At 42.0% G+C, this 18,850-nt stretch overlaps 1 protein-coding gene across 2 annotated transcripts in view; it reads left to right on the top strand.

The window, feature by feature from the left end:
- HMCN1 (hemicentin 1) overlaps positions 1-18,850 on the top strand; it is a 672,624-nt gene extending 653,774 nt beyond the window's left edge. For both annotated transcript variants that reach the window (XM_030206904.1, XM_030206905.1), the window contains 3 exons: positions 6,159-6,278; positions 14,351-14,477; positions 17,072-18,850. In XM_030206904.1, coding sequence (XP_030062764.1) covers positions 6,159-6,278; positions 14,351-14,477; positions 17,072-17,438 — 614 coding nt within the window. In that variant the 3' untranslated portion in view covers positions 17,439-18,850. The remainder of the gene's footprint in view (positions 1-6,158; positions 6,279-14,350; positions 14,478-17,071) is intronic.

Raw genomic sequence — 18,850 nt, forward strand, 5'->3', positions numbered from 1 at the left:
AATTTTGAGAGCTCTCCAAAAAATGGGAAGGAATCATGAAAACAAGCAGCACTGTGTATCTCAAAACAAAAGCAACAATCTTTGCATTCTGAGATTCTTATACAAAACGATATAGCTTTAAAGTAAAATTTTAACTATAAAGTCCCAAAATAAGTATTTAAATACAGAACCGTCTTAGAACTAAACACTACGATATGTTCTAGATTTTTACTTATTTGATTTCAATTTTCAGGGCATCAGAGAATCTTGTGATTAAAACAGGTCAAGGGATATTTCTAGGGAAAATCTTCCCTGACATGTCCAGACCTTCAAAATATTCCCCTGTCACTTGCCCAATCATGTCTGCAGTATAAATTGTGCTTCATATTTCAAATGTGTAATTAACAACACTATTTGAACAACAGGTGAGTACTTATATGAGGCAGCACTGTACAGAGGCTGCCGGAGCCTTTACCTGTTTAAAATCTTTGCCTAGTTTAAGTTCCAGGCAAGAGAGAAAACTTTCTAACTCCAGAAGCAGGCAAGAAACCTGCTGAAACACTATTTTGTCTCACTGCTGCTTCTTGCTCTGTGTGTGAACAATAGATCGGTAGCCTTCAGCAATGAATGATCCCCTGCGGACGTGTTCTTAGCAGCGTGAGAATCACTGTTAGTGTTGGGTAGCTTCACTTTTGCTCCCTTTGGACCTGATGCTTAGAAGCAAACGTGGGCGCTAGAGGCCATTAGCACCTGACTAGTGCTCGCATTAGTGAGCACCAAATGCTCAGAGGCTCTAGCGCAGGAAACAACAAGCGTGTCACATTGAGCCTGCAAATCTGTGGGAAAATGTGGGATACAAATGCTACAAATAAATTAGCGCAGATAGAATGCTAATATAGTGAAATTTATTTATTAGGATTTATTTACCGCCTTCTTGACGGAATTCACTCAAGGCAGTGTACAGTAAGATGGATGTTAATGAGGTCATTTCCTGTTCCTTCCCAATGCTCAGAGAACAGTGCACAAAACAAAGCCACCCTTACCGCTGAAAAAATAATGCCAGCTCAAAGAAGGTGGATTTCTCATGAATCTTTCTTTCAAATCTGCTGTTTTTTCTTTAACTTTGAAGCAGAAGGAAGTTGGTGTCCCCCAGGGTTCTGTCCTTGGACCCCTCCTTTTCTCCATCTATACCTCTTCCCTTGGTACCCTGATTTCATCTCATGGCTTTCAATACCATCTTTATGCAGATGACTCTCAGATCTACATTTCCACCCCTGAAATCTCAACCATAATCCAAGACAAAATTTCATCCTGCTTGTCTGACATTGCTGCTTGGATGTTTCAACGCCATCTGAACCTAAACATGACTAAAACTGAACTTCTCATTTTTCCTCCTAAACCGACCTCCCCTCTTCCCCCATTTTCTATCTCTGTTAATGACTCTCACATCCTCCCTGTCTCCTCGGCTTGTAACCTTGGAGTCATCTTTGATTCCTCTCTCTTCTTCTCTGCACATATTCAACAAATCACTAAAACCTGTTGTTTCTTTCACTACAACATTAGCAAAATCCGCCCTTTCCTTTCTGAATACGCTATCAGAGTGGAGGAGTGGCCTAGTGGTTAGGGTGGTGGACTTTGGTCCTGGGGAACTGAGGAACTGAATTCAATTCCCACTTCAGGCACAGGCAGCTCCTTGTGACTCTGGGCAAGTCACTTAACCCTCCATTGCCCCATGTAAGCCACATTGAGCCTGCCATTAGTGGGAAAGCACGGGGTACAAATGTAACAAAAAAAAACCCTTATCCAAACCCTTGTCATCTCTCGCTTGGATTATTGCAATTTACTTCTCACTGGTCTTCCTCTCAGCCATCTCTCTCCTCTCCAGTCTGTCCAAAATTCTGCAGCACGACTTATTTTCCGCCAAAACCGTTATACCCACGCTAGCCCACTCCTCAAGTCACTTCACTGGCTCCCTGTCCGCTTCCGCATACAGTTCAAACTTCTCTTACTGACTTTTAAATGCATCCATTCTGCAGCCCCCCATTACCTCTCATCTCTCCCTACATCCCTCCCCGTCAACTCCGCTCACTGGACAAGTCTCTCTTGTTGTCCCCCTTCTCCTCCACTGCTAACTCCAGGCTTTGTTCCTTTTCCCTCGCGGCACCTTATGCCTGGAATAGACTTCCTGAGCCTATACGTCTAGCTCCATCTCTACCTGTTTTCAAATCTATGCTGAAAACCCACCTTTTCACCACTGCTTTTGGCTCCTAGCCACTACTCAATTGCCTCCCCTTGTTCCTTCTCACCCAGTACTTCCCTCACCCTTAATTGTCTTGTCTGTCTGTATTATTTTAGATTGTAAGTTCTATTGAGCAGGGACTGTCTCTCTGTGTCAGGTGTTCAGTGCTGTGTGCGTCTGGTAGCGCTATACAAATGTTAATAATAATAATAATAAGGAAGCCCGTGCAACCAGTGGCTTAGCTAGGTGGGGCGCCAGGGGAGCGGCTGCTCCCCCAAATGGAGTTCTGTCGGCGCCTATTTTTTTCTCGTCATGTTCCATTGAAAATGTGCGCTGGCGGAAGTCCACTCTCATGCCACTTTCACTCCCCTCGCACTGTCAACCTGGCTCCACTTCTGCGTGCAACTCCTAAGCACCAGTAGTGAGAAACAAATGTGCATGAGTCTGAGCAAACTCAAAAGTGCGCCCTGTGTTTAAATATAAGCTTTCCAAAAAAAAAAAAAGATCGAAAAGCTTATATTTAAAGATGCAGAAAACAGACACCAATGTGCGCTTCCCCGTCGGGTTTGCCTGGCACATGCACACAGGAGCTGGGCTTACAGTGAAAATCATATGCTCATGCACCAAGCTAATTTTCTACACTGTTTTGTCAGTATTGTTTCAGCGCTGTTGGCTTACCATAGGAGCTCTGAGCATCGGGCCCTTTGTTCGGTGCTGCTTCAGATAAGTGCTCGTCTGTTGTTCAAAGATATGGAATTTAAACTAAAATAAAATATCTTACAGGTCATATTTGTCTCCAACTGCCCAACAGTCAGGTGCTGCTGACTGTGGCTCTACCTTTTCAGTGGCATTATCCGAAACACTCTGTTGACTGGCCCAGCGCTGTCCGGAAAACACCTGGGCAGTCTGGAAGTGGAGCCTGGGTGGAGTTGGGAGTTACTGAATGCTGAATATTAGGGTATAACTTCAAACACCTGCAGAAAGGGGTGGCCCAAGACAATCTGCTGCCTGAGGCAGAAAATGAGCTGCTGCCCTGGCTCCTCCACCGCCACCTTCCCTCGTCCTTCCCTCCCGAACACCCTTCCCCAAAATGATCTTTTTTTGTTTTTCAAAAGAAGGCGGCAGCAATGACTCCCATAAGTTACAATGCCACCGGTTCTGGCTCCATCTCTCTACTGCAGGTAGCCCACCTCTCTGACATAATTTTCTGTTTCCTCAGAGGCAGGCCGCCCACAGTAGAGAGAAGGGGTTGGGACCAATGGCAGGACAGCCTATGGGAGTCACTGGTGCGCTTTCTTTTGAAAAACAAGAAAAGGGGGTTAGGGAGGGAAGGGTGGGCAAGCAATGCCGCAGGGCGGGAGGCGATGCCGCCTCACAAGAGTGCCGCCTGAGGCCCCCACCTCAGGTGGCCTAATGGTAGGGCCACCAGTACCTGCAGATTTTTAATTACAACACCTTTACATTGGAGAAAAAGTTCATTACAAATCATTTCATTTTTTCTTTTAACACTGCTGTTTCAAGAACACCAATGACAGTGCTGATGCACCTAATGCTATTAGAGAAGTGTTTTTAAAATCTATTTTTTGCTAGAAGAAATGTATATGTATAAGATTGAAGTGATGAGAGCACTACAGAACTGATTTGGTTTTGACTATGGAAATTGAGTATCTTATTTGGGTTCAAGTACCATGACTTTGCTGTTCCTGTCTGTCCTGTTTATTTTCTTGGATCTGCTAAAAGGAAGTTAAGCAGATGAAAATGCCCGTATTTACATTCCCTTTGCGTGCATAAGTTTACAGAATACTAGTATTTACACACGCAAATGTACCCTTACCCACGAAAGTGGCAGCAGAGTGCCTAGGCGTTATTTCTAATGATGTCTAAGTCGCATGGCCTGAAAATGCATTGGGACGTACACATGGTTGGAGAATGGGTGGGGCTCTCACTTACATCACGTAAATACCAGGTTACACTAGTGTCCTATAACAGAATCTGAGCAACCAGATGCCGTTATAGAACAGGATCTCACCATACATCCTTAGGACGCCTGAATGGAGGCATCCAGTTATAGAGCCAACCCCTTAGTGTGTGACTTAGTGCATGGTAACTGTTGCTGCAGTGGCATAATTGGGCATACCAATTTGCGTACTAACTGCGTGCTCTGTTTTGATGGGGGAAATGGGCAGGCTGTGGGTGGACAATGAGTGTGGACTGTGCATTACAGTTAGCACTCAGAGGATAATTCTTTACAGATCACAAAAAGTTAAGCACCAGGATGCTGCATGCCTAACTTTTGGTGCTAAGTGCGAATTCTGTATTGGCAATTACGTGCATAATTGCCGTTATGGACTACTAGCATAAGTCAGCAGATATGCACCAACATTTATGTTTGGCTGCTTACACCATATCAAGGGCTAGTATATGTGTCCATGAATAAATGTTACGCGTAACTGTATGTATTCAATAATCTTAACGCATAAGTTCTGGTCACACCTCTGACCTGCCCAAGCCCCTCCCACATCCATATCCCCCTTGCAGTTACATGCTGTAGAATTTGCGTGCTAAGGTTATAGAATGCTGACTAAGATTAATTGCATACATAACTGCAAATTAGTGCCAATTGACACCAGTTATCACCAGTAAGTTGTTATTAGTGCTGATTAGCACCTAGTTTGTCAATTAAGTTATGTGCGTAACAGTAGGTAACCTATAACCTGTGCTTGCAATTTTGAATGCTAAGGGCTAGACTCTATATATGGCACCTAGAAAATCCATGAAGAAAACATTCCCGACTAAGCGTATTCTATAGGTAGCACCTAGATTTAGCACGGTATATAGAATATGCTTAGTTGATATCCCAGCTCTGAAAACTATGTGCTTCCATTTATACAAATGAAAAATGTGGCATAAATCCCAGAGTGTAAATTTAGGTTCAGAGGGCCATATTCTATAACATCGCATGTAAATTTTGAAATGCCCACAAAATACCCATTTCCCTGCCCATAACCATGCCCCTTTTTGCCTGTACGCATTAAAATTGTAGGCACAATGCATTACAGAATGTGCTTAGGGAGTTGTGCGCGTAAATTCTAATTATTACCAGTTAGTGCTCATTATTGCTTGTTAAGTGCTGTTAACGATGCTGATTGGATTATTAAGCCAATTAAGTTACACGCGTTGTTACAGAATTGGATTTTGGAGCAGATCTTGGTAAATACAGTGCCCCTCATTCTATAATGTTGTGTGCACAATTTTACACTTATCCCTGGATTCTATATATGTTGTCCTAATTTGGACACCCAGGACAGATATGCACAAAAATTAATTAGTTAACAAGATGTCAACAGTCTATAATTGGAGTTAATTGGCATCAATTTGCTTTTGTACGCACATCTGCCCTAGTGGCTATTCTATAAATAGCGTGCAACTTAAAAGGGGCATAGCTATGGGAGGAGTATGGGTGGATCACAGAGCATTCCCAGAAGTTAGACGCAATGTTGCAATGCTGTAGAATAAAGTCAAATCCATGCCTAAGTTGGGCACCAGCTTTACACCAGTGTAAATCCAGCACATAATGTTAGTCATGAGATCCACACTAGGCTAGTATTCTGCAAAGGGAATGTGTCTTTTGCATAATGCTCGTATAGCTCGGGTCTTTTCGGCGCCTCTCTTTGGGCACCATTTACTGGATCTGGCCCTTAATGTATCATAAACACATTTTCTGTGTGGTAACTACGTGAAGACATTCTAGGCACACCCTCAGCATTTAGCACACAGTCTTTGCACTTACTGTGCGTTAAATGTGTCACACTTTAGTAAATATTGCCCCTAAGAGTCATGGAAGCCCCTATTGGGGTGATGAGAAGTGATAGCCAGTTTAAGAAATAGAGTTCTCTCCATTCGTTTTTTTCGATTTACATTTTTATTCTTGCTTTCTCAGATCTTGATGAGTGTGAAAACAAAGATGCTTGTCAACATGAATGCAGAAATGTCCCAGGAAGTTATCAGTGTCTGTGTCCAACTGGGTATCGTCTCATGCCCAATGGTAAAACCTGTCAAGGTAAGAAAAATATGCCTGGCTTTCTTTTATCACGTTATATTAAGACTAGAGCATACATGTACTCATTACAGGTAAACTGAGGAATTTAGGGGCCCTTTTACTAAAGGATGTTAAGCCCTAATTGGGTCCGAAAAAATTTCCACCTAGGTGTAGTCTATAAACTGTGCCTAGGCGTGTTTATAGAATACGCCTAGCAGCAATGCCAGTGCCTAATTCTACTCAATATTTTCCCAAACACATATATAACTACTCAAATTAATTCCAATTCTTTGACATTTCAATTGATATTATCACAGTGTAGCTATCAAGCATTCTATCTTAGTATTCGGGGATCTTCAGATTTTCAAATCGTATCCACCATACAGGGAATTTTACCAAATTTTAATGTTGTTTCTTTCATCTTCATAGATCAACCCGGTTTTTTAAGTTTTACTATTTTTTCTATATCATACTTTAAATCTATACTTGTTCAAAAAATTACTTAGCGTTACTTAGCTTGAATTGATTAACGGCTGAGCAGCAATTTTTCTTTCAAATCAAACCTCCGCCGACTTGGCCAGGTTTCATATATACTTCGTCAGGGAAGAGGTTTGCTACAACAAAAACAATACTTTAAAAAATATTTTTCATTATACCACACTCTTATCTAGCTCGTCAAACTGTTTACCATTCTGTATTCACTTCCGTGTCTCAGAAAAAATGCTGCGGTGTTCTCTACCGCTGCTACAATTTAAATAGACCTCAGCTGATTCTAAATACTCAACTCTGATTGGATCCTATATATCTACTAACCTCCAATCAGATAAGCGACCACCAATCCAATTCAGAATTCAGCCCATAAGGCTGTAACGAATGAAGTTGAAAAATCATCCTTTGCTCTTTATAATTCAATAATGAACCAGCATTCCCACCCTCCCAACCCAGCTGGATATGATCTATAATTCTCCATTTAATATCTTCTATCTGATGGTTCTTGTCTAACCAGTGTTGAACAATCGGAGCAGATATTACTTTGTTCTTAATAAGGGATTTATGTTCATTCAGTCTAATCTTAATTGTGCGACTAGATCGCCCTATATAAATCAACTGACAAGGACAAACAATAGCATATATAACATTACTGGAGTTACAGTTCGTATGAAAGCGAGCCTCTATAGGCAGCACACACCATTGACAGGCTTCACACTTATAATGACCTAAATGCTCCTCAGAATCTACATGCTATGATTGAACCCCTCTCAAACTTACCTCTTTCCTGGGGGTCAGCTTCTTAGCTGGCTTCTGTTTCTTTTCTCTTTCCTTTCTGAGCTGGCTCTGTCTCTCTGTGCTGGCAGCTTCCAGCAGCATGGGGTTAATTGTCTCACTTCACTACAGCTGTGTGTGTGTTGCCTGAGTTGCTCTAACTCTCTTTGGGTGTACTGGCTTCAAGTGTTTCACGGTTTTGCATTGGTGTGGGTTGGGCCTCTCTGGGTCAGTGTGCTTTTGCCTAGGTCTAGGGAGTGTGACATCATCAGGGAGGGCCTTGATAAGGAAGTGGGGTTGTTTCCTTCAGGGCCTTTGCAACAGTGGTGTTTGCTGTAGGTAGGGTGGTGCAGTGTGCACTTCTGACGTTGTGTCTAGTTTCCCTGCTTGCTTTTGCTAAGGTCCAGGTTAGTGTTAGTGCAGTGTGCACTGGTGTTTGTGTGTTTGGTCCCCCTGCTTTTCCCTCTTGGTTTTGGAAGCATTGCTGTGTGTAGGGCTTTGGAAGCTCTGTTGTTGATAGAAGTACTTCAGGGTTTGGTGTTGTTAAGAACACTGCAGAGTTTGCTGTTAGAAGTACTTCTGGTGTTTGTGCTATTAGGAGCATTGCAGTCTTTGCTGTTGGTGTTTGGTGCTTTAGAAGCACTTTTGGCTTATGTGTTAGCTTCCCTCCTTGTGGCTCCCCTGTCTTCCCTTTTAGTGCTAGGAGCTCTTCTGGTTACTTGCCAGAGTAGTGCTTAGGAAGCACCTTGTTAGTTGTATCTAGCTTGCTAGAGCAGTGCTTAGGTAGCTGGTTTAGTTTTGTGTTTAGCTTATTAGTGTAAAGCTCTGCTTGTAGCTTGGTGCTTAGTAGCACCTGTGTTAGCTTTGTATTTAGTACCCTGCTCTGTTAGTTTAGGGCTTAGGAAGTCCCTTTCTTGAGCAGGGCTTAGGAGCTCCTGTTTAGTATAGGGCTTAGGAAGTCCTTTTGTCAGTTTACGGTTAGGAACACTCCTGCTGGTTTAGGGCTTGGGAGCACGTAGATCAGTTTAGGGTTAGGAGCACTTCTGTTTCCAGTCCTGGTCCCTATGTCATCCGGTATCCAGTAAGTCCTGTCGGCTACTCGAACCCAGGAGCTCAACTCTTGGCGGGCTTAGTAGCTAAGTACAGGTGAAGCTGTTGGACCAGTCCAGTGTGCTCCAGTCCCGTGTTCCGGTCCTGTGTCCTCCAGTCCGGGGGACCAGTCCAGGGTGTTCCAGTCTGGTGTGCTCCAGTCCAGTGTGTTCCGGTCCGGTGTGTGTTCCAGTCCTGTGTCCTCCAGTCCGGGGGATTCCAGTCCATGTGTTCCGGTTCGCTGGGCAGTGCCTGCAGTCCCTGCCGGTGTGCTTACCCAGTGTTGGTTGGTGGGTTTTGCCTGCTGCTGTCGCTCTTCGTCAGCAGCCCAAGGGCTCACGTTTGCTCCAGAGCCCGGCCCCGCGGGCTCTGAATCTGAGAACCTGACACTACACTATAGTCCAACTTTTTATAGGTCAACATCTCGCCTATCGTTTTTCCTCTTTTAAAAGCACAGATGGGATGTTCCTCAAAACAAGCATGAATCTGTAATATTTTCCAATTATTATGTATGTTTTCTATAATTCAAGAGCTTAAAGTAGAATATGGAACCACCATCACCAGTTTCTCCATATCAAGTGACCTATTGTATTGTAATAACAGTTCTCAATGTGAATATTTAGCTCTCAAATATATGCTGCTTTAATAACTGCTTTCGGATAACCTCTCTCTTGAAAGCGTGCAGCCATTTTCGATGCTTGCACCTCAAACATCATATCTTCTGAACATATTCTCCTGGCTCTTAACAACTGACTCACCGGTAGACTTTTTTTCAAATGATAAGGGTGGAAGCTGGAAAAGTGTAACAAGGTGATACGAGTCATTGGATTTTGATATAAATTGGTATGAAGTAATTTTTTGAACAAGTATAGATTTAAAGTATGATATAGACATAAAAAAAATAGTAAAACTTAAAAAAATGGGTTGATCTATGAAGATGAAAGAAACACCATTAAAATTTGGGAAAATTCCCTGTATGGTGGATACGATTTGAAAATCTGAAGATCCCCGAATACTAAGATAGAATGCTTGATAGCTACACTGTGATAATATCAATTGAAATGTCAAAGAATTGGAATTAATTTCAGTAGTTATATATGTGTTTGGGAAAATATTGAGTAGAGACTGAAAGATTCCCCACACTTTAAGTTAGGTCTACTTAATTAGATTATTTGAGTGCCTAATTCTAGGCACATCCATTTATGCCAAGTAAAGCTTGGTGTAAATACTGGCGCCTAAGTTAGGCGCGGAGCAGGTATATTCTATAACCCTGCATGTACATTTTTGGAATGTTACAAACCACCCATTCCACGCCCATGGCCATATCCCCTTTTTGGCATTACGGATTAGAATTTACATGCACCATGTTACAGAATATGCTTAGCAAGTAGTGCCGCATACATTCTAATTAATGCCAATTAGTGCTAATAATTACTTTCTAACATCCAATTATCAGTGCTGATTAGCTTTTTAACCAATTAGGTTATGCACATTGTTATGGAATATGCTTCAATTTCTGCACAATATATAGAATCCTGGGGAATATGTGCTTAGTGTGTGAAAAACAGGCTACACAAAACACACTAAAGCGTTTTGTGGTATTTTACCTGTTAGGGTGCGTTAAGCGAGCGTTAACATATGTTAAAATATGTATATATAAAACATATATATAAAAGCGAGCGTTTATATATATGTTTTAGAGAGACGTGTCATGGGTGGAAAATGGGCATGGAAGTCTTAACCACCTAGGCCATTTGCATTAGTGTGTGCTAATTAGCTAATGCTCAGTTAACATGGGAGCACTTAGCACTTTCTAAATAGGAAGCGGTAAGTGCTGTCGCATCAATTTTTTGCACGCCCTACACACTAAGGGAAAAATTAGCATGGGATCTGCAAAACTTTAAAAAATAATTTTAAAAAGCCTAAATACTGCCACCTTGAGGGCCCTCTTTACTACGCACCTACAATTAGCATGCTCTAACCATGTAGGTGCCTATAGGGATATTATGGGCGCATTCATGGTTAACACACGGTAAAAATGCTAATGCGCCTGTAACGCAGCTTAGTAAACAGGGCCTTAGATTTGGGTTTGGTGCATGGGAAAGTCCATTGTTAAGATGCGCTAAGCCCAAATTCTAGCACCCTTTAGTAAAAGAGCCCCTTAGTAATTTGAATGGTTAACAGAAAAATGTTCTGATTGCAGAAACCAGTTGATGACTTTACCCTGGAAAAGTACTATATAACATTGACAATATCCATATAACATATCTACTGAGTGAAAGGAAAAGGCAGTGTGGCACCTGGTGGGACAGGGTGGAATCATCTCCCACATGCCACATTCTTCTTTGCCTTTTGAATTGCTAAGCCCTGACTTTTCCTTCCTCATTCTATTACCTCTGCACCCTGATCTCATCGGTGTCACAACTCTAAACAACTAATACCTCTTTGGATCATCATCAATATAGTCCTACATTTTCTCTTCCGTGCTGCAGGCCAACAAAGGCAGCAAAGTGTATCTGAGTCCCGTGCTATCCCTTAAGATAGTTTACTTGCCAATTGCAAATTTTACATTATCAGCGTACCATCTTACAGCAAATGGATAACCAGTATCATTCACCCATCACTCCAGGACCAGCTGTTTCAACTTCATATGAGTCTTCAAGAATCTACTTCCCATCATATAGAGGCTTGAGTAGCATCAACAGCCATTAGTATGGCTTAGAGCATCAGGTCTGCAAAAAGATTTGCACAAGTGCCTCATGGATGCTCCCTTCTTAGGAGACTACAACTACCTCTTAGGAGGTAAAATCAAAGATATAGTATCGGAAATAAAGGACCACTGTATTTATTTATTTATTGATTGATTGATTGATTGTTGATTGGGGTTTATTAACCACCTTTATGAAGAGAGTCACCCAAGGTGGTGTACAAAGAGAACTTCTCAATCTGCTGACCAAACATCTTAATTTTGGAGTGGTCAACAATCACAATTTAAAAGGCATTATCACTACCAATATTTCCAATCATTTTACCCTCAGAAATGCTATCAAGCATATAACCAGATCCCCAACTCAGGTGCAACCAGAACATTGTCATTCCCAGAGGTAAAGATCAAGAGAATACAAGCAGCAGCCAGCACCTACTAGTTTGGCAGTTAAGCAGAATTCTAGTTTATGATGACCTGAGAGTGGGGAGAAAACTAATGTATTCAAGGAGGCATGGAAGGGCATCACTACAGATTGATGGGTTCTCAATATAATATCCAGAGGCTACAGACTGAACTTCTCCAGATGTGTACCACAGCTAGTGAAGGTCAGCTCATCTAGTACTCCCCACCAGCATACTCCTACTGGAAAATGCTATCAAACGTGTACCATCCCCCCAGAGAGAACAAGACTTTTAGTCAAGTTTTTTTTTTCTCATTCCAAAAAAGTCAGTAGGCCTGAGACTCATCTTTGACTTGTACAACCTCAGTCTTCACATAAAAAAGAGACATTCAAAATGAATGCCTTAGCCATGACAGTTCTTCTGCTGGACAAAAATGATTGACTTTCCTCTCTAGATGTGAAGGATTAAGAAGGATATTTTTGGTATGTCGTCTAAATCTGATTTTGGACATTTTACGAACAACGTCCAAAAATCCAGTAGCCATATTCAAACCAAAATGTCCAACATTTTGTTTCAGAAATGGCCATTTGCTATATGTTTTTATGCTCAGTGTGTGTATCTTGTAGGACCATTTTTGAAAAAAAAAGAAAAACACACAAAAGCCATTGGGATATTGGGAGGGGGGAGGGGAGAACCAGCATTCTTACCAGACTGGTCACACAGACAGAGCAGCAGACACCCTAGAAGGCACTGCAGTGGACTTCACATAAAAGGTCCTAGGTACACATCTCACCATTACCCCCTTATATTGTATGGTGAGCCCTCCAAAACCCACCAAAAACCTACTGTACCTACATATAGTTGACACCTGCAGGCATAAGGACTATTGTAGTGGCAGACAGTTAGGTACAGTAGGTTTTTGGTAGGTTTTGGAGGGCTCACATGTTCCACCACAAATGTACCATTTATATGGGCCTGGGTCCCCTTCTCTACAGTCCACTGCACCGACTACTAGGCTGCTCTAATCGGACTGGCCATAATATCTGAAGCTGTCATAGAGACTGGTATGTACTGTTTCTTTCATATCTTTGCGGGGTGGGAGGGGGTCAGTGACCACTGGGGGAGTAAAGAGGTCATTCCTTAATCCCTCCAGTGGTAATCTTGTCATTTAGGGCACCTTTTTGGTGACTTAGGTGTGATTGAAACAGGTCTAGACCAAAACGTTTAACTTTTAGCCCTGGAGGTTTTTGCTTTGTTCCATTATGGCTGAAGAACATCCAAGTTTTGGGAATGCCCAAATCCCACCTCCAACATACCACCTTGTGATTTGGACACATTGTAGAGAAAAGCATCTCAAATCTGAGTTGAAAATTACGATTTGGACTTTTTCAGAGAAATACATCCAAAGGCCACTTTATGCTGTTTTTTGAGATGTTTTTCTCCTTTGAAACTGAGCCCCTAAATTTCATATATCTGATCCTATATCAAACTCTGTAGCTGGAGAATGAACAAAGAAAAAGGGTTATTACTACATTCACTGGAAAAGTGCAGCAAGAAAAGACAGTAAATGAGGAATTCTAAATGTAAACATATGGGAAAATATGTTTAGCTTCTCAATATGAAAATATGATGAAATGTTTCTTCCTGCCCTCATGGCTACAGTTCCCTCCCTCCTTCTTTCCATACCAGTAGAGGATTTAAAAATATACAATGCCACACTCACAGAGGAGAAAATCTACATTTTCCTATGGAGATCATCTGAAAATGTGTTCACTGTGGGATGCAATGCAAAATGCCCCATCATTTCTGTTTATCCAATTTTTTTTATACATAAAGCCCAATTTTACATATGTCATCTAAGTCTGGAAAGGCAAAATGTGAATCATATTTTACAAAAGGCTTGCTGACCGTGGAACCCTTTGTAAAATTCGTATTAAAGTGAGCAAAAATGCATGCATTTAGTGACATGTACAATGGAAACATCTGTTTTACATTAAAAAATTTTCAAAAAAGAGCAACATCACTCAGAGCTGTGTAAGTGGCAGATTTTGCCGTCTACACTATAAGTGATCTTTTTTATAAAATTACATGTACAAAGGGATCCAGTTAAGGGATTTAAAGCCAATTTTTCTCTTCAGGCTCTCTTCCCAAGCCAGGGACAATAGAACACCTTTTTGGTTGGGGGGCAGAGAGGAAACAAATTAATCTCTTGGCCTGCTCCTATGCTCTATTGTAACGGATGCGGTATTGAGTAAAATATTCATTGGGTCATGGTCCCAGTTGTATACCTCATTCCGCTGCCTATGTGCCAGGTCCAGGTCTAAACAAAAAATTAGCTCACAGTTACACATCTCTGGAAATAGGCATAAATGCCACTATGGAAAACATACTTTCAAAATCTGCCGAAATCCACTCTTCTTTGAAACTGATACATGCCACAGCAATACATATATAAGTAATGCATGTTCTAAAATTGTACTTGCATTCATTTGTTAATTTACATACGTAAATGGCTTTTTCTACAAGTGTAAATCATATAACATTGCCTTTGTAGTCTACTGTCTTATGACAGTGCTTAGTTTTATATTTGGTGAAGCCGAGTGGTTTATTGTGAACGTTGTTTTTGCAATCAGATATTGACGAATGCCTCGAACAGAATATTCACTGCGGAGCAAATCGCATGTGCTTCAACACGAGGGGAAGCTACCAGTGCATAGACACACCTTGCCCATCAAACTATCAACGTGATCCAGTGACTGGGTAAGTTCTTTAATGTAGTACTTCTGGAAGGGTGACTGAAAAGTATATAAACAGCTGACAGAGAAGTAAACCCTGCTCTGAATGAGGTCAAGGAGTTCTGGAAGTTCTGGTAATAAATATAACGGGGCCGATATTCAAAACAAGTTCCAAAGCCTGTGAACACATGACCCTACTATCCGTGTATTTTCTAAACTTCTACAGATAGTATTAGGCCATTTAATTAGTTAAATGGCCTAATACTATTGCCACAAAATGCAACTGGGTTTGGGGTGGAGCAGGGGCAGGCCTAAAAATTATCCAGAGAGTGGCAGAATAGAAGACCTAAACTAAATGCAGAGTGCCAGCACTATCTCTTTTATCCTGTAAAGATCATCAAAAAATATGCATACAAATTTAGGAGTGGCCTCTATTTGTGTGCACAATTTAATAGAATAATGAGCCAATTAGTGCCAATAATTGGCTTTTTAACAAGCAGTTATCGGCACTAATTAGATTTAATTGGGGATTGCATTCGTAAAGTTTGGCGCAGGGTCCACGCCTAAAATTTAGGCGTGGCCCGAAAAGGGGTGTGGAAATGGGAGTGTCGGCGTTTTGGGGCAGATTGAGGGCGTGGTTTTGAGTTACATGCATGGAGGAGTGGCCTAATGGGTTAGTGCAGCGGATTGCGAATCTGGGGAACTGGGTTTGATTCCCGCTGCTGCCTGCAATGGGTTGAGATCCTGGGGAACCAGCTTCAATTGCCTCTGCAGCTCTGTGTGATTCTGGGCAAGTCACGTAACCCTCTATTGCCCCAGGTACAACAGTAATACAAAGTACTACTTAGACTGTGAGGCCACTGCGGACAGACACTGTACTGTGAGCCCACTAGGGACAGACACAGTACCTGTAAAATGAAAACTTTAAACCGCTTAGGTCTAAGTGGTATATAAATACTTAAATGAATGAAAGAAAGAAAGAATTATAGAATAACAGTGTTCTGCATATAAATTTAGGCTTGGGCATTTGTACCACCTTTTCATTGGTGCAAATGGTGGTGCCTAAATTTATACGCGATCTGTCTACTTAAGCGCTTATTCTATCAACCATGCTGAACATTAGGTGCGGCTTATAGAATACCGCTTAAGTGGGTTTTTTCTGGCGATGATTTTTTAGGTGCTGTATATAGAATCTAGCCCTGTGTGGATAATCAGCAGTATTACTAAGGGCGAAAGTTATTAACATGGGCTCCCATTAAGATGGGTCATTTTAATATTAACCCTGGTTATTAGCAACTAGAGGCCCTGTTTACTAAGGTGCACTAGCGTTTTTAGTTCGTGACTTCTTCGGAGTTGGTCTGCTAGGCTCCGTAGCACAGGCTGACGGTAGCAAACGCGTTGTGACGTCAACATCAGAGCCTAGGGTAAAAAAAAAAAAAACCTCACAGCTGATCCAACCCCCCCCCCCCCCCCCCCCCAAACTGCCATACAGCTTGACAGCAACACAAAAAAAAAGGCTCGAGCCTGCCTGACGCCACTGATGCGCTCAACAGCTGCCCTCCCAAAACACCTGTGGGGGGGGTGCAGCATGACACCCCCCCTTGGCGCATCACCCCCCCCCCCCTCAGCGCTTCACCCAAGCACCCCCCCCCCCCCCCCGAGTGCATTCTTGCCTGCAGTGTGCACGCCGCTGTTACTTCCTGTTCCGGGGCAGAGGGAGCAGGGTACCAGAGGAACCGACACCCCCCCAGCGGCATGCACCCGGGGTGGACCGCCCCTACCACCCCACCCTTGCTACACCGCTGGTCAAGGGGAAGATGCTGGATAGAGAAGTAGAGAGGATAGGGAAGAGAGGAAATACTGGATCAAGGAAGGATGAAAAGAAAGGAAATATGCTTGCTCAGGGAGAGAAGGGTAGATAGTAGACATGGTGGGAGTAGGGTGACAGAAGGGAGATGCTGAATTGGGATGGGGAAGAGAGAGGGAGGGAAGGGGGACCCTGAAACTGGGAGGGAGGGAGGGACCCTGAACCTCGGAGGGAGGTAGGGGAGGACCCTGAAACTCGGAGGGAGAGGACGACCCTGAAACATGGAGGGAGGGAGGGGATGACCCTGAAACTCGGAGGGAGGGGATGACCCTGGCACTCGAAGAGAGAGAGGGAGGGATGGGGGGCCCTGGCACACACTCTCATTCTCACACACACACTCACTCTCTCTCTCTCACAGACACACTCTCACCCAGTCTCTCTCTGTCACACACTCGCACATTCACTCTCTCTCTGTCACAGAGTCACTCTCACACACTCTCTCTCAAACATACACACTCCGAGGAAAACCTTGCTAGCGCCTGTTTCATTTGTGTCAGAAACGGGCCTTTTTTACTAGTATAATTGATAATCTCCACTAAGTTTCTGTACACCCCCCTTTTTAATTGTGGACTGATAAGTTGGAGTTCGGTGATATATTTCTGTGAAGACTCTGACTGTATTTCTTTAAAATAAGTACGTTTGTTTGATTTATATTGTAAATATTAAAAAAAATAAAGTGAGCTCACTGTTATATCATCTGGAACTTACTATTGCAGTAAATGGTAATTTGGAGTTTATCTTCTTATCCTTAGGTTCTGTCTCAAGCATTGTCTCCCCAATGACTTGGAATGTGCTCTTAGCACCTATGCCTTGGAATACAAACTTGTTTCTCTGCCATTTGGAATCGCTGCCAATCAGGACTTAATCCGCCTAGTTGCTTATACGCAAGATGGAGTAATGCATCCCAGGACAACATTCCTCGTAGTTGATGAAGACCCTACATTACCCTTTGCCATAAGAGATGAACATTTTAAAGGGGTTGTGTTCACAACAAGACCTCTGAAAAATCCAGAAACTTACAGGATGAAAGTGCGCTCATTGTCCTACAGTTCAGATAGAACCATTGAGTATCAGACGACATTCATAGTTTATATAGCTGTGTCTGCATATCCATATTGAAAACACTATTGGAAGCCACAGAAGTATCTTAACCACTGCCATAGATCCCCCAGGGATGGTCACTGCCTGCCTTCTGTATTGGCTGTCGCAATCTTTGCAGCTTGTCTTCATTATACACCTTTTCTTGGACAACCACTCTATGTTCAGCCTTTGTTCTTCTGTTTTACCTTTCATGGAATGAGAAAGGGGAGCCTATGCAATTTCTATATTTATTATACGGGGTAGAAATTTTCCAAGGGTGTTTCTGAAGAGTGGAATGCAAGCATTGCAAGCTGTAGCTGATAGAATTGTCCTTTGCCTCTCAAGAAAATAAATGCACAAAAGTGCATTCTTAGGAAATGACAATTTGAATACCAACAACAGTACAAGGCATTTCAGGTTGCCCATGTGTCATTGTTCTAAAATGACCTTTAAAATACCTTTAATGTTACTAACTATTTGACAGCAGAGGTCTAAATGGTTCTGAAACATTACCCTTCTTTAAAATGCACTGTGGTGTTAATACAGTCTTTTTAGAAATGTGTTGAAACTTACAATTGGCCCTCTAGTGATAAGTCAGTTTTGAAGAATGAATATCTGGTCCATTGCATGTCTTAATGATTGGATTTGTTATTTCTCTGATCAAAATTGTATTGTTACCCACTCCGTGCATAACAAAAATGGTCCTTGGGGAAGCACTAGCCACTCCAATTTTTAGGATATCTACAATGAAAAAGCTTGAGAAAGTTTCATGCCATGAAGGCAATGTAATCAGATCTACCTCATGCATCTTCATTTTGAATATCCTGAAAACCTCACTGGCTGGTGCTTCCCCAAGAATGATTTGAGAACTACAGGTCTATTCTGTGCTCCTCCCTTTGGTGACATCATCAGACAGAGAGCATGAAAGTGACTTGAAGGAAATCAATGTATGGACGTACCCCTACAGCAACGTTCCCAGTCCTGTGTGAATTTCAGCCATACTAAACTGGTTCCATTTTAGAGCAATGATACTTTATTATATAAATCTCTTCTGGTTTGTGTTATAACATTGTTTATTATACCTCCACCAGCACTATTACCTTTTATTATCCCTGAACCAATTATTAATAAAGGGGAGGGAGGGGCCATATTTCTATACCTACCTTATCTAGCAAGAATAAAACAGCATAATAATTGGTGTCAATACACTGTATAAGGGCAGAAACAAACTCGGGAAGTAATAGCCCAAGATGTATCCTATTTTTCTGAAATCTATGTACAGTACATTTTCTCCTATGTTAATTTTCTAAGCAATATGCCAAATAATTGTTGTTGGTTTTTTTTTTACTGTTATTTTGTTTTCCTTTTTGTTTTTTTTGTTTTTTTTTACCAAAGAGAAATGTTACATTCAAAGAAATGCAAATAAAGATTTGCTCAACTTTTTATTAACA

The sequence above is a fragment of the Microcaecilia unicolor genome, chromosome 6, assembly GCF_901765095.1.
Source record: "Microcaecilia unicolor chromosome 6, aMicUni1.1, whole genome shotgun sequence".
Classification (NCBI taxonomy): domain Eukaryota; kingdom Metazoa; phylum Chordata; class Amphibia; order Gymnophiona; family Siphonopidae; genus Microcaecilia; species Microcaecilia unicolor.